The following is a 26,946-nucleotide window of genomic DNA, read 5'->3' on the forward strand; positions in this document are numbered from 1 at the left end:
GAAACGCATAAGTAGGGAAGTGGCCGTCGGTGGGTGTCAGCCCTTTGGATGGCCTGGAGGGGGGCTGAGCTCTTCCGGCCCTGGCTGTCAAGCTTAGCCTTATCTCTTCAAAGGAATAAAGCCTCCCCTCCGCTGCCACCAACGCACCTGTGTCCGGAGGCAGTGGGCTCCAGAGTCCTGCCACACAGCTGTAGGAGCTGTGCAGACATTTCCAGGATGCGTCTCACCACCACCTCCCACGGCCAGTCTCCAGCCAGGACGGGAACGAGTCTGACCCTTTGATCTGTGTGCTCCAACCACTGTACCCTCAAAGTCCAGAACATCGTTCTCTCTCAGGACCCCTCCACAATCACTCCGGGGCTGACTTCACCAGCACTCCCTCACTCAGGTTCTTTCTTGCAGTTTTGGAACCACAGGCTGCATTCAATGGCATCCTATGGGGGGGCCAGGTGGCCGGCTCTGCTGTAGACTGTACTGCAAGACGTGCAGATGGCTTGGGAGGAGCCAAACTCACTCAAACGTAAACAATGAGGTCAGACAGGCTGTGGAGACAGGACTCAAACACCTAGGTTCTGAGCTCCTGCCCCCAGTTTAGAGAGACAGAGCAAGGGCTCAGAGTCTCCCATGGTCTCAGCAGGCTGGCCTGGGTCCAGGGACCTGATGGCCAAACCCTGCCCGTCCTAACTTCCCCTGTAGCTTTCTGAACCAACCGCACATCACCTCAAGTGGGATCTGCAGCCAGCTCTTGGATGTGAACAGTTAACTGGGGGGGAGGGGGATGTCTTTGGCGGCCTTCCAACAGGACACAGGATGTGTGTGGACAGGCTGTCCAAAGAGGCTTCAACCACAGAACAGAAAGGGACATAAGGGAGTGAGATGCAGGCCAAGGTGTCCACCAGAGAGCATGGTCCTACTGCCGGTGCTGGGCCTGGTGCTCAGCCTTGCCAAAGCGCATTTCAGCCAGGATTTCACGGTGCAGAGGAACCACAACATGGCCAGGGTAGGCCAAGCCCTATGGGGCTAGGTTAGGCTTCATGAAGAGTACCTGCCTTCCCTTGACTGGGTGGGATGCTCGACCTTGAAACAGGGTGTCTGTGCAGTGGGAGCCCTTCCCAGCCCAGCCATTATGGCAGCCAGAGGGTACAGAAGGAACCCTGAGAGGAATGAGGGCAGAGGTGGGGCTGGGAAGGCAAAAAGAGGCCTCAGCTTGGAGCTAGTGTTCGGGGACTCACCCAGGAGCATGGTGGCCATGGGGGTCAAGCAGCCCCAGGGCTGTGATAGGCCTCCCGTCACTCAATCTTTCCTTCCAGATTTCCGGGACCTGGAACTCTCTTTTCATGGCCTCAGATAACATGACGCGGATTAGAGAAAATGGAGATCTGAGGCTCTTCATCCGGAAGATCAGTATCTTAAAGAACGGCAGCCTGCAGTTTGACTTCCATTTTATGTGCGTGTTGTCCACTGCCCCTCCCACAAGCTAAAACTTAGGGAGATTGTGTTCCCGCACCGCACGGGAACTTCATACACTTACACACCACACCTGCATGCCTGGGCCAGTGTGTGAACGGTCACCAGCCCTTCCCTGGGGATCATCATGATGGGGTCGGGGTGCCCTGGCCTATTTCTATGTTCTGTGCCCCTCCCAGTGCTGAAAGGTCTGAAAGGCCCCTTCTGAGCTGTGGTGGTTATGGAAGCCAAAGGTACTAGGCTTGGGGGCTCAATGACCTCCTGCCGTGATACAGGCAGGGGGAAAAGACCCGTGCTTGCTCTGAGCCTCTCCCCTCTCTGTCCCCCAGGGTACAAGGAGAATGTGTAGCTGTGACCATGGTCTGTGAAAAGACAGAGACCAACGGGGAATTCACCGTTGCTTGTGAGTGGGATCCCTGCTCCTTCTTCTCTGACAGCCAGGAAGCTTTTCTGCTGAGGCCTTGCCCACTCTGCTAAACACTCACCCCAACCCTAAAGCAAGAGCACTCCAGCCTAGGGGCAACTGAAGGACCCCCAGCCTGGCCCTCTCTCTGGATATCACCAACCTGGAACTCCCAGAGAGGCAGAGACTATGCTGAGGCCTGTGGAGACAGCACACTAAAGCCCATCCTCAGACAGATAGATGGGGGCCATGATACCCAGCTACCCATACTCCCATACCACAGCCTCCTCCTGTGCCAGTACTGGGCATCCAAACTCCTGCTCCTTCCAATGCCTGCTTAGCAGAAGACATATACACATGACACTCATTCCAGAAGTGGGGGTGGGGTGCCCCAGTGCCAGGGGAAAAGGGGGTGAGGACCTCTATCTCTGTGCAGACGAGGGGGAAAACAGGGTGCTGCTCTCGGAGACTGACTACAGAATGTACGTCATCTTCTACATGGAGAACATCAAGAATGGGACCAAGACCCATGTGCTGGCGCTCTATGGTAACCCAACCCCAGTCTGTTCGGGAATCCCAGCCACTGGTAGGGGGTCTCCCATGGGCCCTAGACACATGATGGAATGGTGCCTTGGGACCCCTCCCCAACAAAGTCCCAAATTTGTCCCCAGGACGCATCCCAAAGTTTGAGAAGTCTTACCTGAAAAGATTTGAAAACGTCTGCAAAAAATATGGGCTGGATTCACAAAATATCATCGACTTGACAGACCAAGGTAGGCTCCCTGCTTTGGCCCAGAAAGGGTCCAGAGAAGGCAGAATTGCAGCGTGGTGTGCCTGGCACAGATGACCTGAGGATTGCGATGGGGAGTCAGGGGGAGGCTTAGCAAGCCATCTGACATCCCTTTGTCTCCCCCAGATAACTGCTACGACGTTCCAAAGAGGAGCTAGTCAGCTTCCGGTATGTGAATTTTGATCTGTGTAAGACACGGCAGCCCAAGGTGTTGGTAGCCGGACAGGGTAGCATAGAGCCACTGTCAGAGGCTGGGGGAGGTTCAGCCCAGAGTGGCCCTGAGCAGCGCATCTCCGAGCTCACACTCTGCCTGCTGCTGGGTTGTCCTACAGAAGCAAGCAGCACACAGCTCTTTGTAGAAGATTGTGTGTGATGGATTCCCCGAATCAGGGTTGTAGTGGGGCCTTACGTAATGTGTCTGAGTAGAACAGGAAACCCGGCCCTGTGAAACTACTCCAGATGCTGTGTTTAGGAAAGTGAAGCACTTGGTATTTACTGTCCTGCAGCTTTACAGCCCAGAGACCTGAGGTCCAGGTGTTGCATCATCTTCCTGATGCTCCCCTGTGGTCATCTCCCTACTCTCTGCCTCTGTCTTCACGTAGCCTTCTGTGTCTGCATCTCCTCCTCCATTGGTGTAAGACACCCAGGCATCCCAACTGACCTCACCTGATTTCTGAAGACTCTTGGCAAATAAAGTCTCTCCTTTGGTCTCAACATGAAGACAGACATGTGTTTGGGGATGTCGCATTTGACACTTTGAGGTCCTTCCTTGGTAATGGGCCTCCGTGACAGTAAAGACCACCCTCAGAACACCCCCAGAGAATGGCACCAGAGTCACCTCTTAAAGGACCCTGCACACAGGCCCAAGAGGTTCAGATGGGCCGAACCCCTGTCTGCCCTGCTCTGGTCTAGACTCCCTGGGAGATTAGTGATAGCAGCCCCACTGGGAGAAGGGTGTGTTCCGTGTGTTGGTGAACACACAACAGATAAAAGTCACATTACGATGGTCTGCACTGGGCATGTGGCAGGGAGCTGTGAAAACTGCACCCACACAGGTGGCTCTGCAGAGAATGCTCACAGCAGCTCCATCCGTGACCACAGCCTGCAACAGCTGACAGACTGCAGCAAGCCAGCGTCCTGGGTCATATATAAAAAAGAACAATGGCCAAACTGTAGGAAAGGGGACAGATAAGAAGACACAGAGTCAGGAAAGAGAAACAAATATAGCTCTAAATGGGCAGCAAGATGATCCCAGCTGTGCTGAGCAGTACTGTCACTGAAGAACAGAGGTGGTGGGTACACAGCCCCATGTAACTGATAAAATGCCCAGCACCACACTCACACATGCACACACACTCTCGCATGCATACACACTCACAAACATGGGCATACACAAACATGCACATGTTTGTGTGCTCATACATATGCTTCTTCACTCATATGCACATGTACACAATGCATGCATATATCCAGGATCATGCACATACACACATATACATGCTCATGTGCTCACATAATACACTCAGATACACACCCTTCCACATGCACAGATGCATACATACTCATGCAGACACATGCCCACTCACACATGCACACATAGCCACACATATACACATAGACAGAATGCTCATAAATACTTACACACATGTTCACTCACATGTGCACATGAACACACACGCTCACACCAGCAAACATACTCACATATGTACGCATGTATGTACGTGCACACATATTCACACATTCTTACTCATTGCACACACTCCCCCTCAGTCACAGGAAACAGGAAAAACCTTTCAGGGCAGGACTGACCAACCTGTGTCTTATGGGACTTGATCTTATTATCTTATTGTTGACAATGGTTACCATGGGGGTATCTGGGCAATACTGGGGACCACCCTGAATTTCTTCTTATGACGTCATGAGAATCCCAACCCTCTCCAAATAAAACGTTAAGATGAAGATATATTTACCCTGGGACTCAACTGACATCCCCTCATCTGTGGTGTCCCTTGGCTTGGCTTCCCCCTGGCTGTCCCAGGCCCTATCATCAACCTCATTTTTGTCTCTTTGCTGGCAACCCAGGTTCCTCCCAGGTACCCAAGTACCCTGGGTCAAGGACCACACTCCCTGGCACATTCTGGGAAATGTTACCCTACTGTTGAACAGCAGAGGTGAAGGACCCTAGAGAAGCAGCTCCCGGCCTCTCACCAACCCTGTCTGAGTGAGGAGTGGCTGCCCTGGAAGATATGGGCAGACCTGGCCGGTGTTCGCTCTGCCAGTGTGCTGTGGTGGGCGTAGGATGGCCCGGTAGCCACACTGCTGAGTCCTCAACCTTAGCGATTTCTGGGATAGGAGCCCAGCAGGCTACTTCAGGTTATAGCTTGGGGGGCAGTCCGTCCTGGAGCAGTCCAGCTGTGGGGTGGGAGTGCGGGACAGGCAGAGCTCAGCAGCCTTCTGAAGGGCTTGCCAGCAGGCAGGATGACTCTGTTGGGAGGATGGAAGTTTCTGACACTCCCAGGCCACCCAGCTTCTGGATCCCTTGGTACAGCATGCTGAACCACAGCAGAGACAGATGTGCAGGGACCACCCACATGATCAGAGCCTGCTGAGGAAGAGAGATGGCATTGACGCATTGGTGGTTTTTTTGTACCTGCTGCAAAATCAGCCGAAGGAAGAGTTTGTTTGGGCTCACAAGGGCATGATTCCTTGTGGTGGGGACGGAGAGACAGTGGGGACACAAGGCCACTGTCACACTGCACCCACACTCAGGAAGCAGAGAGAGGTAAACAATGGTGTTCATCATCCTTGCCCTTAAAACTCGGTCACGGACCCAGCCCACGGAACGGTGCCATGGATACATAGGGTGAGTCTTCCATCTCAAGGAACTTGGTCCAGAAACTCCCCCACAAGCATGCTCAGGGGTTCTTTCTCAGAAGGATTTAGATCCTGTCAAATTGACAATATTGACCATTACAATTGGGGATCAGAATAGTGGCTGTCCTGAAGAACAGCAGGAAGTAGCTGAGTAGCACATACTTTGTGGAAGAGACCAGATGATCAAAATCCTTCCTAAGTTATGACACAGGACTGGGGAGTTAATACATCCTTGATATTTTCCTTGGCAGAAGCAACTCTAAAGGCTTCCATTTAAACTTTCTAGCCACAATAGCTCTCACTCCACAGTTCAGGGAACCATTGTGAGAATTCGGCCAACTCTAAGTAGATCTATCTCTATTACACATTCTGGGACTGGGAAAATAACCACAGGATGAGTTTGGGGACCCAATGGACCTACTGTGGGTCAGACTTCAGCCAAAATCCTATTAATCACCTGGCCTCTATAAGGCCCTACTTTAGCTGGAGGGCTACAGTGTTTCTTGGAGGCTCCTGGAATCAGCGTGAATTCAGAAGCAGCATCCAGTAGATCCAGAAAATTCTGCTTGTTTCCTTTCCTTCATTGTACAGTCACCCTTGTAAAGGGCCAAAGGCCCCTCTGGGGAAGGACTGGAGAAAAGCTAACAGTAAAACTTGTAGGTGTTTTATCAAGGGCCTTGCTCAGGAGAACTCAAGGGATTCTGGGCGTGCAAACTGGCTCAAGGCTTGAAACTGGTTTCACAGGCCAAGTTCTACCTTCTGCCATGATCCGATGTGGTCTTCCTTTCATTTGTTTGAGAATTTTCCTGTTTAGACACATCAAATAAAAACCCTGCAGGCCTCTTATCTTTTTCATGCCTGGAAATACCCTGATTGATTCGCCAGTACCAACAGTCCATATCAACCAGGCCACCATAAAAATCGCTTTGCCCGTGTTGGCCATTATGGGTCAGGCTATTATGGACATCTTTGCTTTGTTTATTCTGTGCATTATGATAACCACCTGCCTCCGGTGATGCAGCGGTGCCACTCAGGATCCAGTTAAACCCACTGCAGTTAACTCATCCAACTGAGCAGCAGCTTCTCCGACTCTTAGGTTGAGGGACGGCAAAGGAAGATGGCAAAGGTCTTCAATGTTCACTGTTCTGTGTCTTACAGGGTTTGTGAAGGGCGTGTCTTTTGCGCCTTCCCATTGTGGAGGATGAGGCTTTATACAGAGTACCCATGTTTCTCAGATCCTAAAACCCCTTCATCGCTACTAAACCAAAGGGATATCAGGCATCTCCAAATCCTTTCAAGGAGACCATCTTTTGATAACTGCTTCAGTATTTATCAAAACAAAACTTTGGCACCTGTTTTTGTTTTTTTTTTTTTAAACTGTGCGACCCTCCATATTAAACTTAGAATCTTTACTCAGAGGGCCTATATCAACAAACTCAGCCTGATCCAGTTTATGTTCCTTCCTCTATGACACGGGCTGCAAGCTGTCTATGGTGACTCCATTTTGGCATCTCGGATGAACTTTGTCTTGCTGAGTAAAGTGCCGGTAACTGTAAGGGAGACTAAGAAAAACAATTCCGGGAAAAAAAAAAAAAAAAAAAAAAAAAAAAAACATCTCAAGGACGTGGGCTCTTTGCAACTGTCATCCTGACCTAATTATTTTTGCTAATCTCATATTTTTTTTTTTTACTTTTGTACTCTTTGCTTAGCTTGCAGCTGTGGGAAGGGAACCTTGGGGACTTTCCAGGCAGTATATGACTTTTCTTGCTTAAATATGGATCCCGAGGAAGACTCACTACTGTTTTCGGGTCCTAAGTACCCAGATGCAGTCACCAGCTAGCTGGAATAAAGACTTTCTATTGGCTCATTTTCGCATGGTCTTCCCGTGGAGCCTCACAACATCACCAGTGTCCCACACTCTTAAAATCCATCTCACACACATTCCTCAGACTTCTACTTGACAGAATTAGCAAACACTTTGAGCTCTTCAGTGGTACAGCGCACCTCCTCATGGACTGTATTTCCTCCAGGAGCCTGCTTTGCCTTAAACCTGGTTATAAGTCTCTGGGCAGATGAGGAAGGATTAATTCCCTCAGTCAAAGGCAGAAAAGGTGAGGGTGGGGGTGTGAGTACATCTACGGAAGGTGGAGAGACTATTTCCTCAGGTGAGATAAACCCTCGAGAATCCGAGGGTTCAAAGTTCTCAGCTTTAGGAGGGCCCTCCCACACATCTCCAGGCCAAGTGACAGGATCTCATTCTTTACCAACTGATGCCCTTACTTTAACCACTGACACCCTCTGGGCCTGGGACTTAAATTTTCGCTGTAATTCAGTCAGCCTTATAATGAGGACATCAATTTGATTTCCCACAACTTGAGCTCTGTGGCTGCTGGAGAGAAGATTCTCTTCCAGGGCACACTCAGAAACCTCTAGACTGTATATGTGCATCTAGAGCTGCTCAGTTTTATCAATGAGTTCACCGTTGTCCTCCACCATCTTCTGAGAGGCTAAAGTTGGTTGATTTGATCATGAAGCTCATTCTTTTTGTTGTCAACTTATCCAGAGATGCTCGGAGCAACCAACCAGCAGCATCATTTTCCTTATTTCCCACAAACTGTCAGAAGTTTTGTACACAGAGTCCTCAGATCCATTGCCCCTTCGAGCTCCAGGAATCCTGTTGAGGACAGAAGGAGGATTGTACGAGTGAGCCAGGGGGGTCAAGGTCATCACAAGGGAACCCACAGAAACAACTAACAACTCACCTGGGCTCATAGGAGCTCACAGACTCTGGACCAAGAGGTAGGGAGCCTGCATGGGACCGACCTAGGCCCTCTGCATACATACCTGTGACAGTTATGTAGCTTGGACTATTTGTAGCACTAGCAGAGGATCAGGGGCTGTCACTAATGCTTAGGCTGTCTTTGGGGAACCTAATTCCTCATACTGGGCTGCCTTGCTCAGCCTCAATACAAAGGGAGGAGCTTACTCATACCTCAACTTGATACCCATGGGAGGCCTGTTCCTTTCTGAACAGAAACAGAGGAGGTGAGGGAACAGAAGGAGAGGAGGAAGGGGAAACTGTAAAGAAAATGAAAACATTTAATTAATAAAAAGAAAACTATCCATTGCCCTCGCAGTTGGTAAGTCAGGAAAAGTAAATGCATTTATCTCCTTAGGTTTGTGAAATAGTCCACACCATGGGCTCTCAATACTCTCCCAGCTTCTAGGAGAGGCTTCCGTAACTGCAGGTGTCAAATTGGAAGCCTATTCCAGACACTTTAAAAGTACATTCTTATACTTCTGTTGCTATAGAACCATTCATAATATCAAAATCTGTGTTAGTCAGGGTTCTCTAGAGGAACGCATATATATGGAATTTACTAGAATGGCTTGCAGGCTATGGTCCAGCTAGTTCAGTAATGGCTGCCTAGCAATGGAGGGTCCAGGAATCCAGTAGTCACTCAGTTCACGAGGCTGGATATCTCAGCTGGTCTTCAGCATGTGCTGAAATCCCAAAGAAGTAGGCTCCAGTTTTTGAAAGAATGGACTTGCTAGTGAGAGCAAGAGCAAGCAAAGAGAGCAGAAACTTCCTTCTTCCGTGTCCTTTATATAGGCTGCCTGCAGAAGGTGGGGCCCAGATTAAAAGTGGATCTTCTCACTTCAAAAGATATAAGAGTGGGTCTTCCCACCAGGTGACGGTGGTTCATGCCTTTAATCCCAGCATGCAGGAGGCCAAGACAGGCAAGTCTCTGTGAATTTGAGGCCAGCCTGATCTACATAGCAAGTTCTGGGACAGCCAGGGCTACACAGAGAAGCAGAAAGAGTGAAAAAAGTGGGTCTTCTCCTTCTAATGATTTAATTAGGAAAAAAAATTCCTCATAGGTTTTTAGTTAATTCCAGATGGAGTCAGGTGGACAATCAAGAAAAACCATCACAGGCAGCCCTGGGCCAGTAAACCCCAACTGTCCACAGAACCAGAAACACCGATAATGCTGCCCCTTCTGCTGCTGGTGGGCCTGGCAGTGTTCTGTGGCCTCTGGGCAGAGGAAAGCCCTCTGAGGAACTGGAGATACAGCTGTTAGAGGTGAGAAGGCAGAGGCTTTTAGCAGGGCTCCCAGAGTCAGAAGGATGCAGAGCCAGGACCAGGACTGGAAGGGCAGGCCCACCATCCCAGCAACATGATCATGAAAGTAAGGATGCAGGACATCTCAGTATCTCGGCCGGCAGGACCCCTGGGGTGGAGCTTTCTTGGCCAGGGGCTGTGACAGCCTCTGGACACATCTATTTTCTGTCCAGCAAGAGAGGATGAGTCTCTTAGGTAGTAGCATGATCTCTGGTTGGACATGTTACGTCGTCATAAACACCCCAGCTCTGGCAGACTAGAGGCAGACTTCAGGCACCCCAGACCAAGCCATGGGGCGTAAGCCTAGAATACATTCTTCGCAAAGGGTGTAGGAGGAACTCCAAATGCAGCCAGCAGACACAGAGTGCAGCATTTGATGCGTTCTTAGAAAAAGCTGCACCTCGGGAGCTGGAGAGATGGCGCAGGGGTTAAGAGCACTGACTACTCTTCCAGAGGTCCTGAGTTCAATTCCCAGCAACCACATGGTGGCTCAGAGCCATCTATAATGAGATCTGGTGCCCTCTTCTGGCATGCAAGCATACATGGAAGGAATGTTGTATACATAATAAATAAATAAATCTTTAAAAAAAAAAGAAAGAAAGAAAAGAAAAAGCTGCACCTCCTTAAGGATCAGTCACAACGTTTGGTGGCCTGCACCATGGCATCAGAAGAGCCTGGAACCCAGACCTTCCTTCCTCTCCCGCGTACTTACACTGCCACCCAAGGGGCCAAGGGTGGCTAACCAGAGTTTTAGCCAGTGAAGAGCCCAGCCTGAAATCCAGGAACCACCAGTCTGCCAGCACCTTGGATGCCCCTGGTTGCAGTCTGGGCAGCATCAAGAGCCAAACGGGTATAGGTGGAGATGTGGAGCAGGGCCTGCCAAAAGGCTAGGGTCCCTTTAGACACCTGCAGCTCTGGGAGTTGCCACAAGGTGGCATTGGCCTCCAGCAGCTCACTTAGCCTCCCCAGGCCTGGTAGATACTTGAGTTTTACCGAGACCGTGAGTGCAAAGACTGGTAACCGGCTTCCCTGTAGCATGAGTCCAGTGTAAGGAGCAATGTGCTCGAGGTTAGTAAGAAGCTGGGAAGCCCAACCCATGCCCCACCATCTCTCAGCCACACCCATTCCCTGTGCAGTTACTATAGCCAGACCCACGGGGCTGAGGAGCTACAACCAGGAGGTAAGGCCATAACAAGCTATGAATTCAGCACTGGTGGGATCTATCTTGACTTTGAGTTCTAGGAACTTTTTCCCCAATGGGTCAAGATCAAAGTCAGGCCAAGACCAAAGCCAGGCCAGAAGAGATCTGAATAACCAGTAATCAGCTAAACTCAAATTCCAAATTCCAAGAACATTTTAAAATAGCAGGGACATGGGGACAGATCCAGCTGGGAGCATCTCTATGTGACTCTCCTCTTTGCAATGGATGAAAGACAGAAGTCAGGAGGGGCTATCCAGATGCACAGGAACTCAGAAGTGGTAAAGTGGGAAAGTGTCAGTACAATAGGCAGACCACTCCAGCAGGCGTGGGATCACATACAAAGACAGGCTCAGAGAAGTTCCCCCAGTTAGAGCTAGCCTCAAAGTAGTTAACTGGGTGGAAAGGGTTCCCGTGCCTCCATTAAGAGGACCTGGCGGATGGCATTAACAAGACAGTTGACTCAAGGTTCAGGATGGATAGATGTCTGACCCAGCCCCAAGCACACGCAGGTCTCACTGAGCCTTCTGTCTACTGCCTGTCTGCAATAACCCCGGCCCCTCTCCCTTTTCTGATGCTGACACCATGGTCTTCTGAGGACCTTTTCTAGCCCATGCAGCCCACCACCCACCCAAGACCCCAATAATGCTCCACAGGGAAAGTGGGAGGTTCAGAGGAGCCCCCGCCTCTGTTCCCAGCACCGCTAGCAGGTACGGGCCAAGGCTGCCAGTTTGAGTATCTCAGTGACTGCAATGGTGTTCTTGGCCTTCAGAGAGCAGAGATGGCTGATCTGGTAGCTTTGAGAAGCCCAGCCTAGCGAACCAGTACAGGGACTGGAGCACCAGCCGTGAGTTCCTGAAGAGAATCAGTTGGAAACCACTTGCTGGTAGTACTGGGGAGCCTGCAGCATGCTGGACCTGACCTGAAATTGTGGCGACCCTGGAAAGTCTCAGGGTCGAGGGGTGCTGCTGGACAGGCCATGGAGAAGGCTAGCCATTTTCTCCACCTAAGGGGCCTGCTAGAGACGTCCAGGAACAGAGGTGCACAGCTTCACCGCCCTCCTCACCTCAAGATCCTACAGCGTCATGTCCTCCCACGCCTCTACCATGAACGATTTCACGGGCACCAGGGTCTAAGATGTGGGTATCTTTGGGGTCGCTGCCAGTTGGCCACAACACAGAGTGGTAAAAAGTGAGGCAGCCATGGAGACAAGCTCTCAGACAGGGGTCATCACGGTGGGCAGGCCTGAGAGAAGTCAGGGATGTTTCCATCATGTGTGGCTTTAAATGAGTGTGGGGCGGAAGAAGAAATCAAAGGTCCCTAGAGAGGACCAGAGCAATTCATGGTCACTCCAAGCCTAATGTTTCTCTCTTTGTAAACACCTTGGCATTATGACCACAAACTGGCTTCTGAAAACAATGGGAATGTGGTTTTGCACAGCTCTGGGAGGCAGGGGGAGGCATCCTGGTCAGTCACCTGGGGAAACTCAGATGCAGGCAGGGCCGCCCTCCTCTGCCAGGTCCCCTGGCCTAGGCGTCCATCGCGTGGTAGGTGCATCACTCCTCCAGCCTTTAAGACAAGATGTCAAACTCTCTCAGTTCATGTCTTGAGCAACTGCTTCTCTGGCTGCCAAATCTCCCATGCCCCTAACTGTGGTGACAAGGAAAAGATGTGGCTCCTGTGGGTTGGGGAGAGGGAAGGACAAAGGACACAGGTGACCTTGGCAGCAGTAACACTGCCCCCCTGAAACAAGAATGGCAGGCATGTCATTGTTACATATCTGTGGAAACCTACAGGGAGTGCAAGACAGGCAGCAGCTGTGGGTGACAATGACATGCCAATGTAGGCTCAGAGACTAAGAAATGGGCCATCCCAGTGGGGTGTTGATAACAGGGGAGCTGCCAATGTGGCTCTCTGTACAGGCTGCTCATCTCAATATTCCCATGAAATCCCAAGGGACCCTGATCATAAAAATCCTTAAAAAATAAAAATTTTAAAAAAGAAAACACCCTCACTTCAAAGTATACTGCAAGCTGGGTGTGGTGGTGTATGTCTTTAATTCCAGCACTCAGGGAGCAGAGTCAGGCATATCTCTGGGTTCTAAGCCATCCTGGTTTAGAGCCCCCTGTCTTAAAACCAAAATCAAAGCCATGTAAACAAAAAGAACATATTACAAAGCTACAGTGATCAAAGCAATGTGGTGCTGGACCACATTGATGAACAGATGCCTGGATCTTAGGGGCAGAGCAGGGAGCCCAGAATAAACCAACAAAGGTGCTAAATCAGTGGGTAAATCTACAAACACGGGGTGGGGGGAACCCAAAAAACACTACATAGGAATGAAGGAGACCATTTTTCCCACCACACCCTCCAAACTCAAAATGAGTCAGGCCTAAACACAAAAGCTAAAGCTATCAAAGCTTAGACAACAAGGGAGGGAGAGTTTGAAGTGCTGAGTCTGTAAGAGGTTTCAAAGAGACAGCAGAAGCACAGGCAATAGGAAAGATATCGGATGTCACACAACTGAAAGCTTGGGGCCTCAAAGATACTGAAGGCAGAGCAAAGAAGCCACAGCCTGGGACCACATGATGACTCACTGGGTAAGGGAGCTTGCTGCCAAGCCTAACAACTTGAATTCCATCCCTGGGACCCATGGATGAAAGGAGAGAACCAAATTCTGTGAGTTCTTCTGACCTCCACACATATGGTATCACACACACACACACACACACACACACAAAACACACATTAATTAATTAAAAAGACAACCCACAGAAGAGGAAAGACTATTTTCTTTTTTTAATTGTTTTTAATTGAGCTGTATATTTTTCTCTGCTCCCCTCCCTTCCTCTCCTCTCCTACTCTCTCCCATGGTCCCCACGCTCCCAATCTACTCAGATCTTGGAAAAGATTATTTTCGAATCGTGTCTGATAAGGGTTACTATCCAGACTCACCCACATGGCCACTCACAAACCAAACATCCCTAACTCCAGTCCTAGGTGCGCCCCCTTCTGGCCTCTGTGGTCACTGCATGCATGTTGTGCACAGACATGCATGCAAAACACTCATACACATAAAATAAAATAAATAAATCTAAAAAACAACAAAATTCTGACACATGCTTTAACACGAATGAAGCCTGAAGACATTACTACACCAATCACAGAACACAAATTCAGAAAAAGTAAAAGTTAAAAGTGTGGGTTGGACCAGGCCATGGTGAAACACACCTTTAATCTCAGCACTCCAGAGGCAGAGGCAGGCGGATCTCTGTGAATTTGAAGCTAGCCTGGTCTACAGAGCAAGTTCCAGGACAACCAGAACACAGAGAAACCCTGTCTCAAAAACCAAAACAAAACAAAACAAAAAGTGTGGGTTAGTCGGGGAGATGGCTCAGTTGACAAACTGCTTGATTAGCGTTCTCAAGACCCTGGGTTTGAACCCCAATATTGCATGGACTGAATGTGGTGCAGAGTGCCTGTAACTCAGCACTGGAGAAGGGGATACAAAAGGCCAGCAAAAGTCATCCTCGGCTACAGAATGAGCCTGAGGCCACCCTATAATAAAAAAAAAGAAAAAGCAGGCATTCAGGCAAAAGAAAAGAGAAAGGGAGGGGGAGTCTGAAAAACAAGAAAATGCCCTAGAAACCAAGTATCAGGAGAATGTGCCCTACATGATGTTTATATAAATTCCAAAAACAGAACAAAAGTGTTTAGGAATGCAAATTATGTAAAATTGTAAGGAGCAGCGAGGTGGCATCTACTGGGGTCCCACTGGGGAGGAGGGGTGAGACCTGGAGGGGGGCAGAAACCGCTGGGCTGCACTTAGCAGCAGACGACTTCAGCAAGCACCGAGTGATGCTGAGAACCTAGGCAGGTCTGGGGTCTGTCTGGTGTGTAGCTACTGCAGTGTCGGTGAGCGTGGCTGCCACCACCAGGCGCTCAGCTGCAGCTCACACACTGCTCTCCCAGTTGAGCAGCTGTCTAGGAAATGTGTCTACAGTCAGTCACTAGTGCGCACACACACACACACACACAAGGGTGGGGAGAGGGAGAATACTTCTGGAGTTATTCACAAGAGCCATCTGCAGGCCCCAGTCAGTCTGAGACACAGCCTCGCAGGTAGCATGGGACTGACACTCCTTCTGAGCACAGTGCTGCAGGCTGGCGCTAGCTGAGGTCATGTTCTGAAGAGCCCAGGTTGGAGCTTGCTTGGAGACCAGAGCTTTGAGGGGGGACTGTAGGCTACTGGAACAATCACCTGTTTTGAGTAGGAAGGAGCTTGTGAGGATCAGGACTGGACCACCGTTGACCACCTGCCTCAGGGGCAGGTACCGCTGGCTGACCACGGCCTCAGGGGCAGGTACCCCTAACAGTCACCTGCCTCAGCAGTGGGAACCCCTGGCTGACCACGGCCTCAGGGGCAGGTACCCCTAGCAGTCACTTGCCTCAGCAGTGGGAACCCCTGGCTGACCACCTACCTCAGGGGTGGGTACCTCTGGCTGATCACCTTCCCCAAGAACAGGTACCCCTGGATGGCCACCTGACTCAGGAGCAGGTACCCCTGGATGACCACTGCCTCAGGAACGGGTACCCCTGGCTGACCACTGCCTCAGGAGCAGGTATCCCTGGCTGACCACTGTCTCAGAAGCAGGTACCCCTAGCAGCCACCTGCTATGGTCAGGCACTCCCTAACAGTGGCAGAGCCAAATTTGCCATCTTGAAAGTCCCTGAATCCCAATACCCTGTCTCCTGCTCTGTGATCCCCACAATGCATGGGGACAGGTGACATGAGGCAAACCCTGCGTAGGTGGCCGAGCACAAAGGTCCACGCACTCTGGGGCTCTCAGGACAGGGCTAGCAATGACATTTTCTGTTCCCGCTACAAGGTGCTGACTAGTTAGTTCTGGGCTAGACAGACTGCCCACCCCAGCAGCTGTTATATTTTGTTCTTGGGAGTTGGAGGTGCATAAACCTCTTTTGGTAGGTGCCAGGGTACTAGCTGCTGTCATCCATGTGGGTGGTGGCAGTCATGCTGAGGGAGGGGCCTGCTGAGGTGCAGCACTTGCCAGAGAGTGGCTGATGAGATGAATTATGAGAGTTGCATCCTTCAGGATAAAGCACCACCCCCTGCCTCACCCCAGACGGTGCCATTATCCTCCAGAGCCTGAACGAAGAAGACAGGCCAGTTGGGCTCCAGGGCATCACTGTCACTGTCTGGACTTAAAGCTGCCTCCCTTGGCTGAGAGAGCTAAGCCAGGGTCACATAACAGGAAAAGGGCCAGGAGAATACAGGGCAACAGGCAGGGATGTGGAGACCCCATCCCATCAAAGGCAAAAGTTTCAAAAGAGGCACAACCACTGACTTCCTGGTGGCCGGCCATATCACCTGACTACCACATCTGTAAAAACCAGAAAGAATACAGGGAGCTACCATCTTGGAAGCCACACTGCAGCCAGGAATGTCATTCTCTGTGCCTCTGTGACCACTGTCTACTGGAGGTCATCCTTCAGCCAGGAGTGCTATCCCCTGAGCCTCCGTGACCACTGTCTACTGGAGGTCAAACTTCAGCCAGGAGTGACATTCCCTGAGCCTCTGTGACCACTGTCTACTGGAGGTCAAACTTCAGCCAGGGTGTCACTTGAGCCCCCTGAAATTGCTGTGAATGCCACAAGCCCAGAGACTATTTTTCAAGCAGCCCCAGGGGCCCAGCTGGCTGGCTGAAGGCTGTGAGAGAATCTGCAAACAGAGTGGGTGGGAGCACTGGGGCATGGACACAGGAGGATGACCAGGAGGGGATGGGGAGGAGTGGCCTGAAGGCAGAGACAACTGGGGCCCAGGAACCAGGATGTGGCATTTACTCCATCTGTGGTTATCAGATGCCTGCATCCCAATGCAGCAGCCAAGAGAAGAGAACCTACACGAAGGGAAAACAAGGCCCAGAATGCACACACACACATACAGACACGTACACACATGCATGCATCCATGGTGTGCCCCACAACAGGCACGTACACACATGCATGCATCCATGGTGTGCCCCACAACAGGCACGTACACACATGCATGCATCCATGGTGTGCCCCACAACAGGCACGTACACACATGCATGCATCCATGGTGTGCCCCACAACAGGCACGTACACACATGCATGCATCCATGGTGTGCCCCACAACAGGCACGTACACACATGCATGCATCCATGGTGTGCCCCACAACAGACACGTACACATGCCTCCACACACCCCACACATTTCTACACATTCACTCCTCTGTCAAGGGACCCACCCTGAGCTTCCAAAGGTTCAGTTGTCTGTTCCTGTGGGGATCTCCCTATCGTGTAAGGAACATAGGCAAACCTGGGTCCTACCTCACCCTTTCTGAGCTCCAGATAAGAACTCAGCTCTTATGCACAAGGAGAATATGGGCCTCGTGAAAGCAGGGGTGTATAGTTTCACAGAACTGTGTGCTTACTGGAGAGGTAAGAAGTGGGGTGAGACACACTTCTAACTGCCCCAAATCTTCTTCCCACAGCCATCCTTGAAGCCCATGACTTGCCAAGACCCTGCAGAAGGGCCTCTGATACTCCGAATGCTGTCACATGACCCAGCTCCCCTCAGCTGACACAAAGCACACAGGCTCTCTTCAAAGGTTCTGAGGCCCCATGGACAGAGAAATGCCAACACCTCCTCTCCCCGTAGGTCTCTGTCACAGAGTCTCTAGGCAATAAGTCCCCCAAATAGGCTGAGGACACACATAGGCCCTGTTGTTCAAACCACAGCCCGAGCACTGGGGGTTCCAGAGGAACCCAGCAGTCTGAAGGGTTCCAGAAATAGTCTCAAGCAGGGCCTGAAGGGCGATCATAGCAGCCCCTGCTGATGATACGGGGCTCCCCTATGAAGTAGGATTCTAGCGCAAGCCCCCTGCCTACCCCGCTGGGATGCCTGCTCTGAGGAAAGCCCACAGAGCAGGCAGCACTGCTGTGTGCCTTTCATGCCACCAGACTGCATGCCCCAAGTTTTAGGCGACCTGCAGTTGCAGGGCATTGGGAGAGGATCTTGGTAGGAATGAAAACAGGGCTGTGACACCCTGGAATCCAGCTTTCAGGCAGTGGGCGCTTTTCCCAAGCTGGGTGATCATTGCACAGGGTCTGGGATTGGGGATGGGCGGAGCTGATTCTCAGGGAGCATGGCCAGGTCCATGCACTGGGGCCTGGGATGAGCTGCATAGGAGCGGCAGGGTTCTGCAGAGGGAAATGGAGCCGTGTTGGAGCAGCCCACGTGGATGGGGTCCAGAACCGCCAGCAGAACTATCCGGGGTGGCTGCTCACGGCCTCCTAAATCCAGCTGGATGAGAACCTCCTGCAATCTCAGCTAGCCATACCAATAACATGATTAAAAATAAAAAAGTGAGCCAGACGGTGGTGGCGCACGCCTTTAATTCCAGCACTTGGGAGGCAGAGGAAGGCGGATCTCTGTGAATTGGAGACCAGCCTGGTCTACAAGAGCTAGTTCCAGGCCAGGCTCCAAAGATACAGAGAAACCCTGTCTCGAAAAACCAAATAAAATAAAAAATAAAAAAGTGAGGTATGGCTGCACAAGGAACCACACCTGCGTCCACAGAGCCTTACAGGAGTAGACACCATGGCCAGGCCCGAGCCAGGAAGCCCCTTTCCTATGCTCCTCTGTGGGGTAGAGTCTGAAGTCCCCAACTCTCCTGGAATCAAGTACTACTGAAAGTCTGCCCTTAGTCCCAGGACCTTGGGGGCTGTGGTCCCCAACTACCTGGACAGGGTCTGTGACCCATTACTGCTCTTGCCCATAAGAACCTGGCTGGGCCTCAGGTTCATTCTTGTCTCTGGTTCAGGAAGGAGGTCTACTCCTCACGTCCTGTGGAAATTTCTTCCCTCCCCTCAGACCTAAGCCATGACTCTGAACAAGTCAACCCAGGCTCCCCACCTCTCTCAGGTAAGGCCACACACTGACCACAGTGGCACCCAAGGTTTAAAAGGTCCGAAAGAGGGTTGGCTGCAGAGATGGTTGAACACATCCAGTCTATCTGCTGGGAGAGCAGCAGGCCAGGACCCTGGCTCAGCCTAAGGCCACGTGCTTGTGAATGGTGGGCCATGTCCAAGGACAGGGGAGCAGTCACACAGCAGGACAGGTATGGATGCTCACCCTCCCATGGCTGTGACATGCACACATTATGCCCAATACATGGGCATAAGCATACATGCATACTCTAACAAATACAAACACACACACACACACAAACACCAACATCCAGGTGCACACAGATACACAAATGCCACACACAGACAAAAATGCATACAGATAAGGGTGCACAAACACACTTGCTATCGGCCTTAGCGTACATAATATGCACACAAGCACCGCCATGGCGTCTTCTAGAAGACAAGCAAACTCAGACAACCGGAATTGACCAATAGGTTCAAACAGCCGACAAGCAAAATGAGGCCCCAATCCCTGTGCTCAAGAGATCTGATGTGGTTCTGACACACTAGCAGCCAGGAACATGGAAACCACTCCCTCTTCTGACCAAAGTCTTCAGCCCTGTAAACCATGGGAGCTGGTGACGGTGAGGTCCTGGGGATGGACAGCTCTGCTCAGCGCCCACCTGGACCACAGTGGTACAAGTGCTCAGACCCTCCTGGACCATCACGTGGCCCTCTCAGCTCCTGGGATGTGTGATGATCTCAGCGCTCACAGCCCCCAAGTGCTTCATCCCACGCCACCTGCTCCAGAGCTTTTGTCTACAGTGACTCATGGGAATGAATGGAACATTCCACTGACTGTGGGGGCAGCCTTGTGGGAGCTCTGATCTCACATTCAAGGTTCTTGGAAGAATTGGGCTGGGCTGCTCTGGCCCCAGAACAGGGACTGATATGGGGGAGGAAGTCCCAGGGACCTGGAGCTGTCGCCAAATGCAGGGAACAGGACAAGCCTGCAGCCTGCCCAAAACAGACGACCAGTGCCAATCTTCAGTCTGCCCACAGCAGCCCAGCGTGGAATGTGTGGGCAGACACGGAGGGTCGCCAGGAGCCCATGTACAGCAAGTACAGAGGTGACTGGCAGTAAAAGGGGAACCAGCCCTTCCCCCAGGACACAGTGCACTGGGAGAAAAGACACAGGATCCCCTTGAAAGGCCCCACCCAACTCAAATCCATGACCCCAAGGAAGAGAACAGCACCTGGTCTCTAGCACCTCTTTGGGAGAAAGGCACAGAACTGGGTTATTTAGGGATCCCACCAAGCTGAGAACCTCTCAGAACGCATCCAGACAGCTGCCTGTGCTCTGAATGGAGTTGGGGCAATATGCCCAGTGAATTGGATTAATTACTCAAAAGTCAGAGAAAGTGTGCTTCTGCCAGGAAAACCACTTTCCTCTTTAATACAAACTCCACTAGCAGCTCTGCCAGTCCCCCTCAAACCAGACCCCAAATACAACGCCCAGGCAAGGGTCAGGGGCACAGGCTAAACACGTGCTCTGAGAGGCCCTGCCCCCAAGCTGACATAACCCAACTAGCAGGGGAAAAAGTCAGGGAAGATGCTGTCTGCTTCATCCTTCAGGGCCAGGCCAGGGCTGCCAAAATCCAAGCCCCACAGCTCTAGCGGGCCAGCTTGGAGCTCCTGGGAGCTGGGCTCAGGATCCCCCACGAAGCTTGCCTCTGCTCTGTCCGTAGGGCTGCTCATGCTCAGGGTTGGGCCTCCTCTGCCCTCCACCGACCCTGGAAGAACAGGTTACATCAGTATGGCAGGCACATGCCCCGACACCAGCTGCAGGCTGGTCACAGCGTAAGGGGCTTCCCATGCTGCTACCATCCTGGCCATTCTGCAAGCCCTTTGTCCCTCTGTCTAAGAAGGGAATGTGAACCTAACTCTCCCCTTCCTGTAGGCAGAATGAGCCCAGCCCTGCTGACCCTACTCTCACGGCTTAGGAGATCTACTCGTGGGAGAACCACAGCAGTGTTCCCTCGACACTGGACCCGAGAGGCAGTGAAGACATACAACATATGCTTCATCTACCACACGTCCTGGTGGCCCCGTGGAGCTGCCCTGGGAGCATTACTGAGAACATCCAGGACTCCGCACACGCTCACACTTTACCATCACCAGACAAGGAGAGGGAGACAGCCTAGAGACTCTGGGTCAGAGAGCACGCTGGGCCTGGGCAGTCTCCCTGGTCCTGTCAGGTTGGACACATGCCCTCGAGCCAGGGTCAGTGTGGGGAAAGGTAGCCTAGGCTCACGGCCCCACTCACCCAACCACCAATCAGGGTTGGTGGCCAGCAGAAAGGGTGTTCCATCCATCACGTCAGACCCTGCTCCTGTGGCGTATCTGGAGATGAGAAGATCCCTTAGTGGACAAGTGCATCTCGGCAACAGAAACTCAGCAGAAACCAATCCCAATCATACAAAGGCTCCACAGAGGCTCAGACCGCCAGCACCAAGTATAAAAGTCACAGTCCCAGGGTGCAGGCCCTAGCCATAGGGCTCTGCTGAACAGCGATCTATGCTGGCTTCTCCAGCCACAGCTTCATCCCCATCCCTCCCCTCTGCCTCCCACACTCCAGCTGGTGTGTGCTCCCCAAACACAAATTTATTTCATCATCAGCCCAAACAAAAGACAATTAGGAGACAAAAATGTTTTAGAAACACATATCAGAAAGCCACATGGTGAATCTGGCTTGGGCCTGTTGCCTGGGCCTCCTCTCAATGTGGGGTAGAAGTCGGGACTGGGAGCGTCCAGAAGTGGAGAAAGGCACAGGCTAGCACTGAACTGAAGGCAGGCAAGTGATACTGCCACTGACAGATAGACAGACAGACACACACACACAAGTACACACCTGGCATCAGGCACAGATGTCAGGACCACGTTGGCCTCCTCAGCCAGTATGCCTGGAGATTCAGTGTCCCTGGCCAGGGATCCCACGGGGTGCAGCCCACCAGAAATGATGTCACTTGTCTGGGGGCTGGCTAATTGCCATGAGTGAGGAAGCCAGGGTGAGAGCCCAGGACTCAAGCTGGAAGGCTCTGGGCTCAAGCTGGAAGGCTCTGAGTGGAAAGAAGAAAGGTTAGCTTTCGTGGTCCAGGCCACTGTCCTACGCTGTGCACATGTGAAAGCCAGAAGTATTTAACAGGGACCCAAGCAGAGGAGTGTCCAAAACCAGGTGTCCAACCCCATGGGCTCAAATCAGGACTGCTCCTGTGACCCTGAGCTCCTCCCTCAGACCAGCTGCCTATCCCCACTAATCCCATACATGTGGCTGCTTAGAAGTCCTACCCAGCCAGCTGAGACACCTAGACAAGGAAAATACACTTGATGGGAGACGAAACAGCCAGAAAGGGCAAGTGTAAACTGCCATCAGGCACCCCACCTGGTGACTCACTGGTACCCATTGACCAGGGCTTGGCATCAGGAACAATGCCCCATGGCCTGGAGCTATAGCTAGGAAGGCTTCAGGCCTCAGAGTCACCCCAATTTCAGCACAGGCAGAGGCGAGACAGCTGGCTGTTGCTAGATTCTGGGCACAGGAAAGGTAGCCCCAAAGCAATAGTGCCAACCATTTCAGGGTCAGAGGTCACCCGGCCCATGCACTGAATGACAATGTGCTCTGGGGTTTACCATCAGGGGAGGAGGACCTCTCCAGCAGTCCTGACATTCTCTCCGTGTCAGGTTTCTGGTCCATACCCAGCATCCCACAGCACGGGGGGTCCTGAGCCCTGAAAGAGTATAAGACATTAAAAAGGAACTCAGAGACCCACAGAGCAGAAGAGTCAAGTGAGCCCGTTCTCCCCAGCACCCCGGGTCTGCTGACAACATCTAGGCAAGACTGTCACAGCAGGCTCTCAAGGAACCATGGCAAAGCCCCTGAGAGCATGAGAAGTGATGTTTAAGGTGTGTGAGGGGTCAAGGACGACTATGCATCTGACACAGGGGGACACTGACCCAGCCACACCAGATGCTTTCGCAATCCCGGGCTCCGGCTTGCTGTCTTCCATCTGATCCGCCAGGGTTACCTGCAGAACATCCCCCTGCCACATGTGCCACACCTCCTGGGAAGGCTGAGCAACCTGCAGTTTAAAGGCACACACACCAGACAGCAGCAGCTCAGGGTGGGGAAAGCAGTGATCAGGCTGATGCCCTCCGCCCAGCCTCCCCATCAGATACTCAAGGACGCCCAGGGAGTCCCTTGAGTTTGGCGTGGGTCCAGATCAGGGAAAGGATGTGCAGGTACTGACATTTCACCCCTCAAACACCTCCCTGTTCTTGAGTCAGCCTGTATCCACCCAGGGACTTGACCACAGGGCCTCAAGTCATCGAACAGAGTTCTCCTCGAGCACAGGCATGACAAACACACATGGGACTGAGAATCAGGCAGGTGTCTTGGGATCAGAGGGTAGGGGAAGTCTAAGCGTAAATGTTCTTGGCCATAATTGGGCACATGGAGACCCTGACACCCCCAACACTGGCATCACAAATGGGCAACTAATCTACAGTATTGGGGAGAGACAGTGGATGCGTGCCCCCTCCAGAGAACACCAACTGGTAGGCTTGAATGTATCAACTAATCAATCTACAGTATTCAGGAGAGACAGTGGACGCATGACCGCTCCAGAGAACACCAACTGATAGGTTTGAATGCATCATGATGGTGTAGTAGATGTGGCCAATTTGGGCTGAAGGATGGGGCCAAGGAAGCAGGGAGGATGCTGCCCCTAAACAAGGCTATTACACAGCAGACCCACTACAGAGGCTTGACAGGGCCCACCTGCTTACAACTCACAGAGAGCTGCTCCCAGCCAGGAGCCATACTGTGGGCAAGCTGGAGGAAGTGCACAGCCATCTCCAGGACGGATGCCATGTCCTCCCGCCGGCCATCAAAGTGAGGCAGCAGACCCCGCAGGCGTTCACAGCTCAAGGAGATCCGCCTCCTGCTTCCAGACAAGCAAAAAGGCTTAGCCTTCACGAGGAGGGAAAAGAGCCTCCGGAACCCATCACCGAGCAGCCCCCAAGGCCTCCTGAGCAGCAAAGTTAGCCCACCAGCAGCCTGAGCCTCTGGGGCTGTGACACACAGTAACTCTAGACTGAGCCCACGGCCCTGAGGCCGCTCTGTTCTGGTATGTGTAAGAATGAATCCAAGTCAGGAGTCTAGCCTCTAGAGGAACCTAACACATTAGTCTGTGGACCACCAGGGCCCCTGCCCTCCTTCTACAAGGCTGAGTATACTTGGGGATCTGGTGTTAATTCTGATTGGTCCAAATTGGTAGAACCTGGCTAAGCCATAGACTCCTCCACCCCTTTCTCTGACGCACTGTCCATCCTGAGGCTGCTCTCACCTGCGTTCTCTCTCGCTGACCACATTTCTCCGAAGGCAGGAGCCACAATTTGCAGCAGTCCCAGGAACTGCGCGGGGGCCTGAGCCCTGTGAGGGAGTCTGTAAGTTGTCCCGAGTCTCAGGCTGAGGAGTCTTACTACAGAGAACAGAGCCAAGACCACCTGTGAACCCTACAAAAGCCATCAGCGCTTCACCTGGAGAACCAAGGCATTTGGAGTGGACGTCTGGAAGGAAATGGCGGACAGGCCTGGGTCATCCAGGCATACCACCTGTCCAGCTCGGAACCCCTCCCCCACCTCTCCACGCCAAGATGGGGCGCTCTGCCCGGCTGTGCCAGGCAGGGCAAAGACAAAAAGTAGACCCTGGGCAAAGAAAGGCCCTGGGACCCGACGCTCTCAAAGCCCGTCAATCCACAGTTTACCTGCATCCGGTTAAGCCTGAGACTCCATAAGCCTCAGCGGTCCACTCATGGCCTCTGGACGCCATGGGCACGAAGCTGGAGGGAAGAAGCAACAAACCGGAAGCCACAGATAGCCCCCAGCTCTGCCCGCCAGCCTGTCCTCACCCACACTCTGCCTACCCCCGGGAGCGCTGCATCCAACCAGCACCCGGAGGCCCACTCTCACGCAAGCACCTCGCTACGCCCACCCCTCACGCCTGCCCACCTCGTGCTGGGCTTGCCCCGCCCCTCCTCGTGTTTGGCTGGATGCCTCACGTGCAGGCCTTCAGGCCACGTGACCTGACTGCAGTCCACGTGATGGCTTGCAGCCCGGGTTCTGGCCACTTTGCTAGAAAGTAGCAAAATGGTTCCACCCATCAGGTCTCTAGCGGATTTCTAGGGGCGTGGCCTGCCAGGTGCCCAGGCCTTCTCTTGCGCATTTGCCAAGCATTGGTTCCTTCCCACTCGAGGTGACTCTGTGTCTACAGCTCTTTGGCATTGCGTCCAGGACTGTTTGGAGTCCAGCCCCACCCTCAAGAAGCTCACAATCTAGTTGGGAGAGGGAGGCTGATCCACTGTGTAGGTGACACCTATGGGATCCTGCCCAGTCTTAGGAAGTCTATAGGGTGTCTAGGCTTGCCCTTCCAGACTGTTCTTCTAGAAGGTGTTCTTCTCAAGTGCTCAATTATCCCCAACACTACAGGATCTCCAGAGCCAAGCAGTACCTGCCCTCTCCTGACTCACCTGGTCTACCACCCCCTACCTAAAGTGACTGGCTCTACTTACCAGCAAATGTCAGAGATGCTGTCATTTAAGTCACATGAGCCCCAGGTCTTGATCCCTCAGCCAGACATGTGAGCCACCATTCTTCTTGGTCTCAGCCAGTACCAAGGTTTGGAGACCCCCCCATGTGGAGTCGTCCTCAAAAGCGCCATCCTAGCCAGCAAGAGTCCCTCAGCAAATATTGGGTAACTGGAGGATGGGCGTGGTGGGGTGGAGTGGGAAAGTGGGGAGAGACCTGAAGGGATATGTGGTACTGACAGGTGGGTGTTAGGGATGCGGGCATTCTAGCCGGAGTTCTCCTGGGGATGGTTGATGCAGTTCGCTGAACCTTTCCCTGTGGCCTGCAAAAAATGGGTAGGTAACACCACAGAGGAAAGGACCGTGCCACATAGTGGAACCTCTTACCTCTGCTTCCCATTGGAGTCCTGGATGGAGTCCTGGGTGATGGGACTGGGGGTCATCTGGAGAAAGGAGATACTTGGAGCAATAGGGAGGAACAACAGTCTTGTCCCTCTCTTCATGCTTGGTTGGCCCAGCCAGGGTTGCAGGATGGTGAAGGAGCCAGCGGTGCTGTTGACATGGGCTCATGAGCTCGGGTCACCTTGGTGGAGAGGCAAAGCACTGGGCTAAAAAGAAAGTTCCCAATTCTGGGGGGAGGTGTGGATCAGGAGCCAGGGGCCTCATCTTTGCACTGGAGGCCCAGGGCCATGGACTAGATCTCTGAAATGGTAGGCATGCTCCAGCTAAATGCTTTCTCTTTCTCCTTGGCCATGGTGTCTCTTCACAGCAATAGAACCCTGACTAAGACAGACCTTTTAGAGAGACTTGAAGGGTGTAAGGTCAGCGGCCAGCATCCTGGGAACCCTCAAGTATACTGACCTGGGCCCCCAGGTCTGGACAAAAGCATGAATGGAAGTCAGCATAACCCCTACCCATCTTCTAGGTATTGTGTTTTGTCTCCCCTGCTCCCCTCCTCATGGTGGGTTTGATGAGGGCTATTTAAAACACTGGCAGCAAAGGCTCCTGGGACCCAGAAGGCCCATATTCAAGGTTTCAGGGTGTCTCCTGAATACCCTGCCTATCAGAGTGTTGTCCTGCATCACTAAACTATAGCATCTGAGCATGGTACCACACCCGCCCCACCACTTGCTGAAAGGTGCCCATGTGACTGAGGGCTGGGCAGAAGACACTATGCTTCCTGGTGTCTAGACAGCACCTCGGCCTAGCAGGTTCCTGGGCACTAGGGCTCTCAGTGCAGGGCTCCACCCACCTGAGCACTGTTGGAAGAGGAGGAAGAAGGGGAAAGCTGGCAGGACACAGGAGCAGCGCGGCGCAATGGGTGCTTGCCTACTTTAAATGCAGAGGGCCTTTTCCCTCCCTGTGTCCCACGTAAACCGGAGTCACCTGAGTTAGGGCACATAGCCCTGGGGCACGATTAGGGTTTCTATCTGTAAAGGGTCTCCTTTCTGACTTTCAAGGTGAGGAGGCTTTTCAGATCCAGCGATGAAA

At 52.3% G+C, this 26,946-nt stretch overlaps 2 protein-coding genes across 3 annotated transcripts; one reads left to right on the plus strand and one right to left on the minus strand.

Moving 5' to 3' along the window:
- The first annotated feature begins 904 nt into the window (after positions 1-904).
- On the plus strand, positions 905-2,818 carry Lcn9 (lipocalin 9). Its single transcript, XM_057754617.1, has 6 exons — positions 905-1,000; positions 1,311-1,447; positions 1,797-1,870; positions 2,307-2,417; positions 2,542-2,643; positions 2,787-2,818. The coding sequence occupies exons 1-6, from the start codon at positions 905-907 to the stop codon at positions 2,816-2,818; spliced, it is 552 nt and encodes a 183-aa protein (XP_057610600.1).
- Positions 2,819-20,268: 17,450 nt separating this feature from the next.
- On the minus strand, positions 20,269-25,555 carry Sohlh1 (spermatogenesis and oogenesis specific basic helix-loop-helix 1). Of its 2 annotated transcripts, XM_057755592.1 has the most exons (9): positions 25,441-25,555; positions 24,637-24,711; positions 24,217-24,351; positions 23,664-23,811; positions 22,826-22,950; positions 22,502-22,599; positions 21,723-21,930; positions 21,138-21,214; positions 20,269-20,604 (listed from the first exon to the last, which is right to left on the minus strand). In XM_057755592.1, the coding sequence occupies exons 2-9, from the start codon at positions 24,699-24,701 to the stop codon at positions 20,399-20,401; spliced, it is 1,062 nt and encodes a 353-aa protein (XP_057611575.1). In that variant the 5' UTR covers positions 24,702-24,711; positions 25,441-25,555; the 3' UTR covers positions 20,269-20,398. The 2 variants fall into 2 exon arrangements, with proteins under 2 accessions (XP_057611575.1, XP_057611574.1); XM_057755591.1 differs by lacking the exon at positions 25,441-25,555 and having other exon boundaries at positions 24,637-24,796.
- Positions 25,556-26,946: the final 1,391 nt, after the last annotated feature.

This window comes from Chionomys nivalis, chromosome 22, assembly GCF_950005125.1.
Source record: "Chionomys nivalis chromosome 22, mChiNiv1.1, whole genome shotgun sequence".
Classification (NCBI taxonomy): domain Eukaryota; kingdom Metazoa; phylum Chordata; class Mammalia; order Rodentia; family Cricetidae; genus Chionomys; species Chionomys nivalis.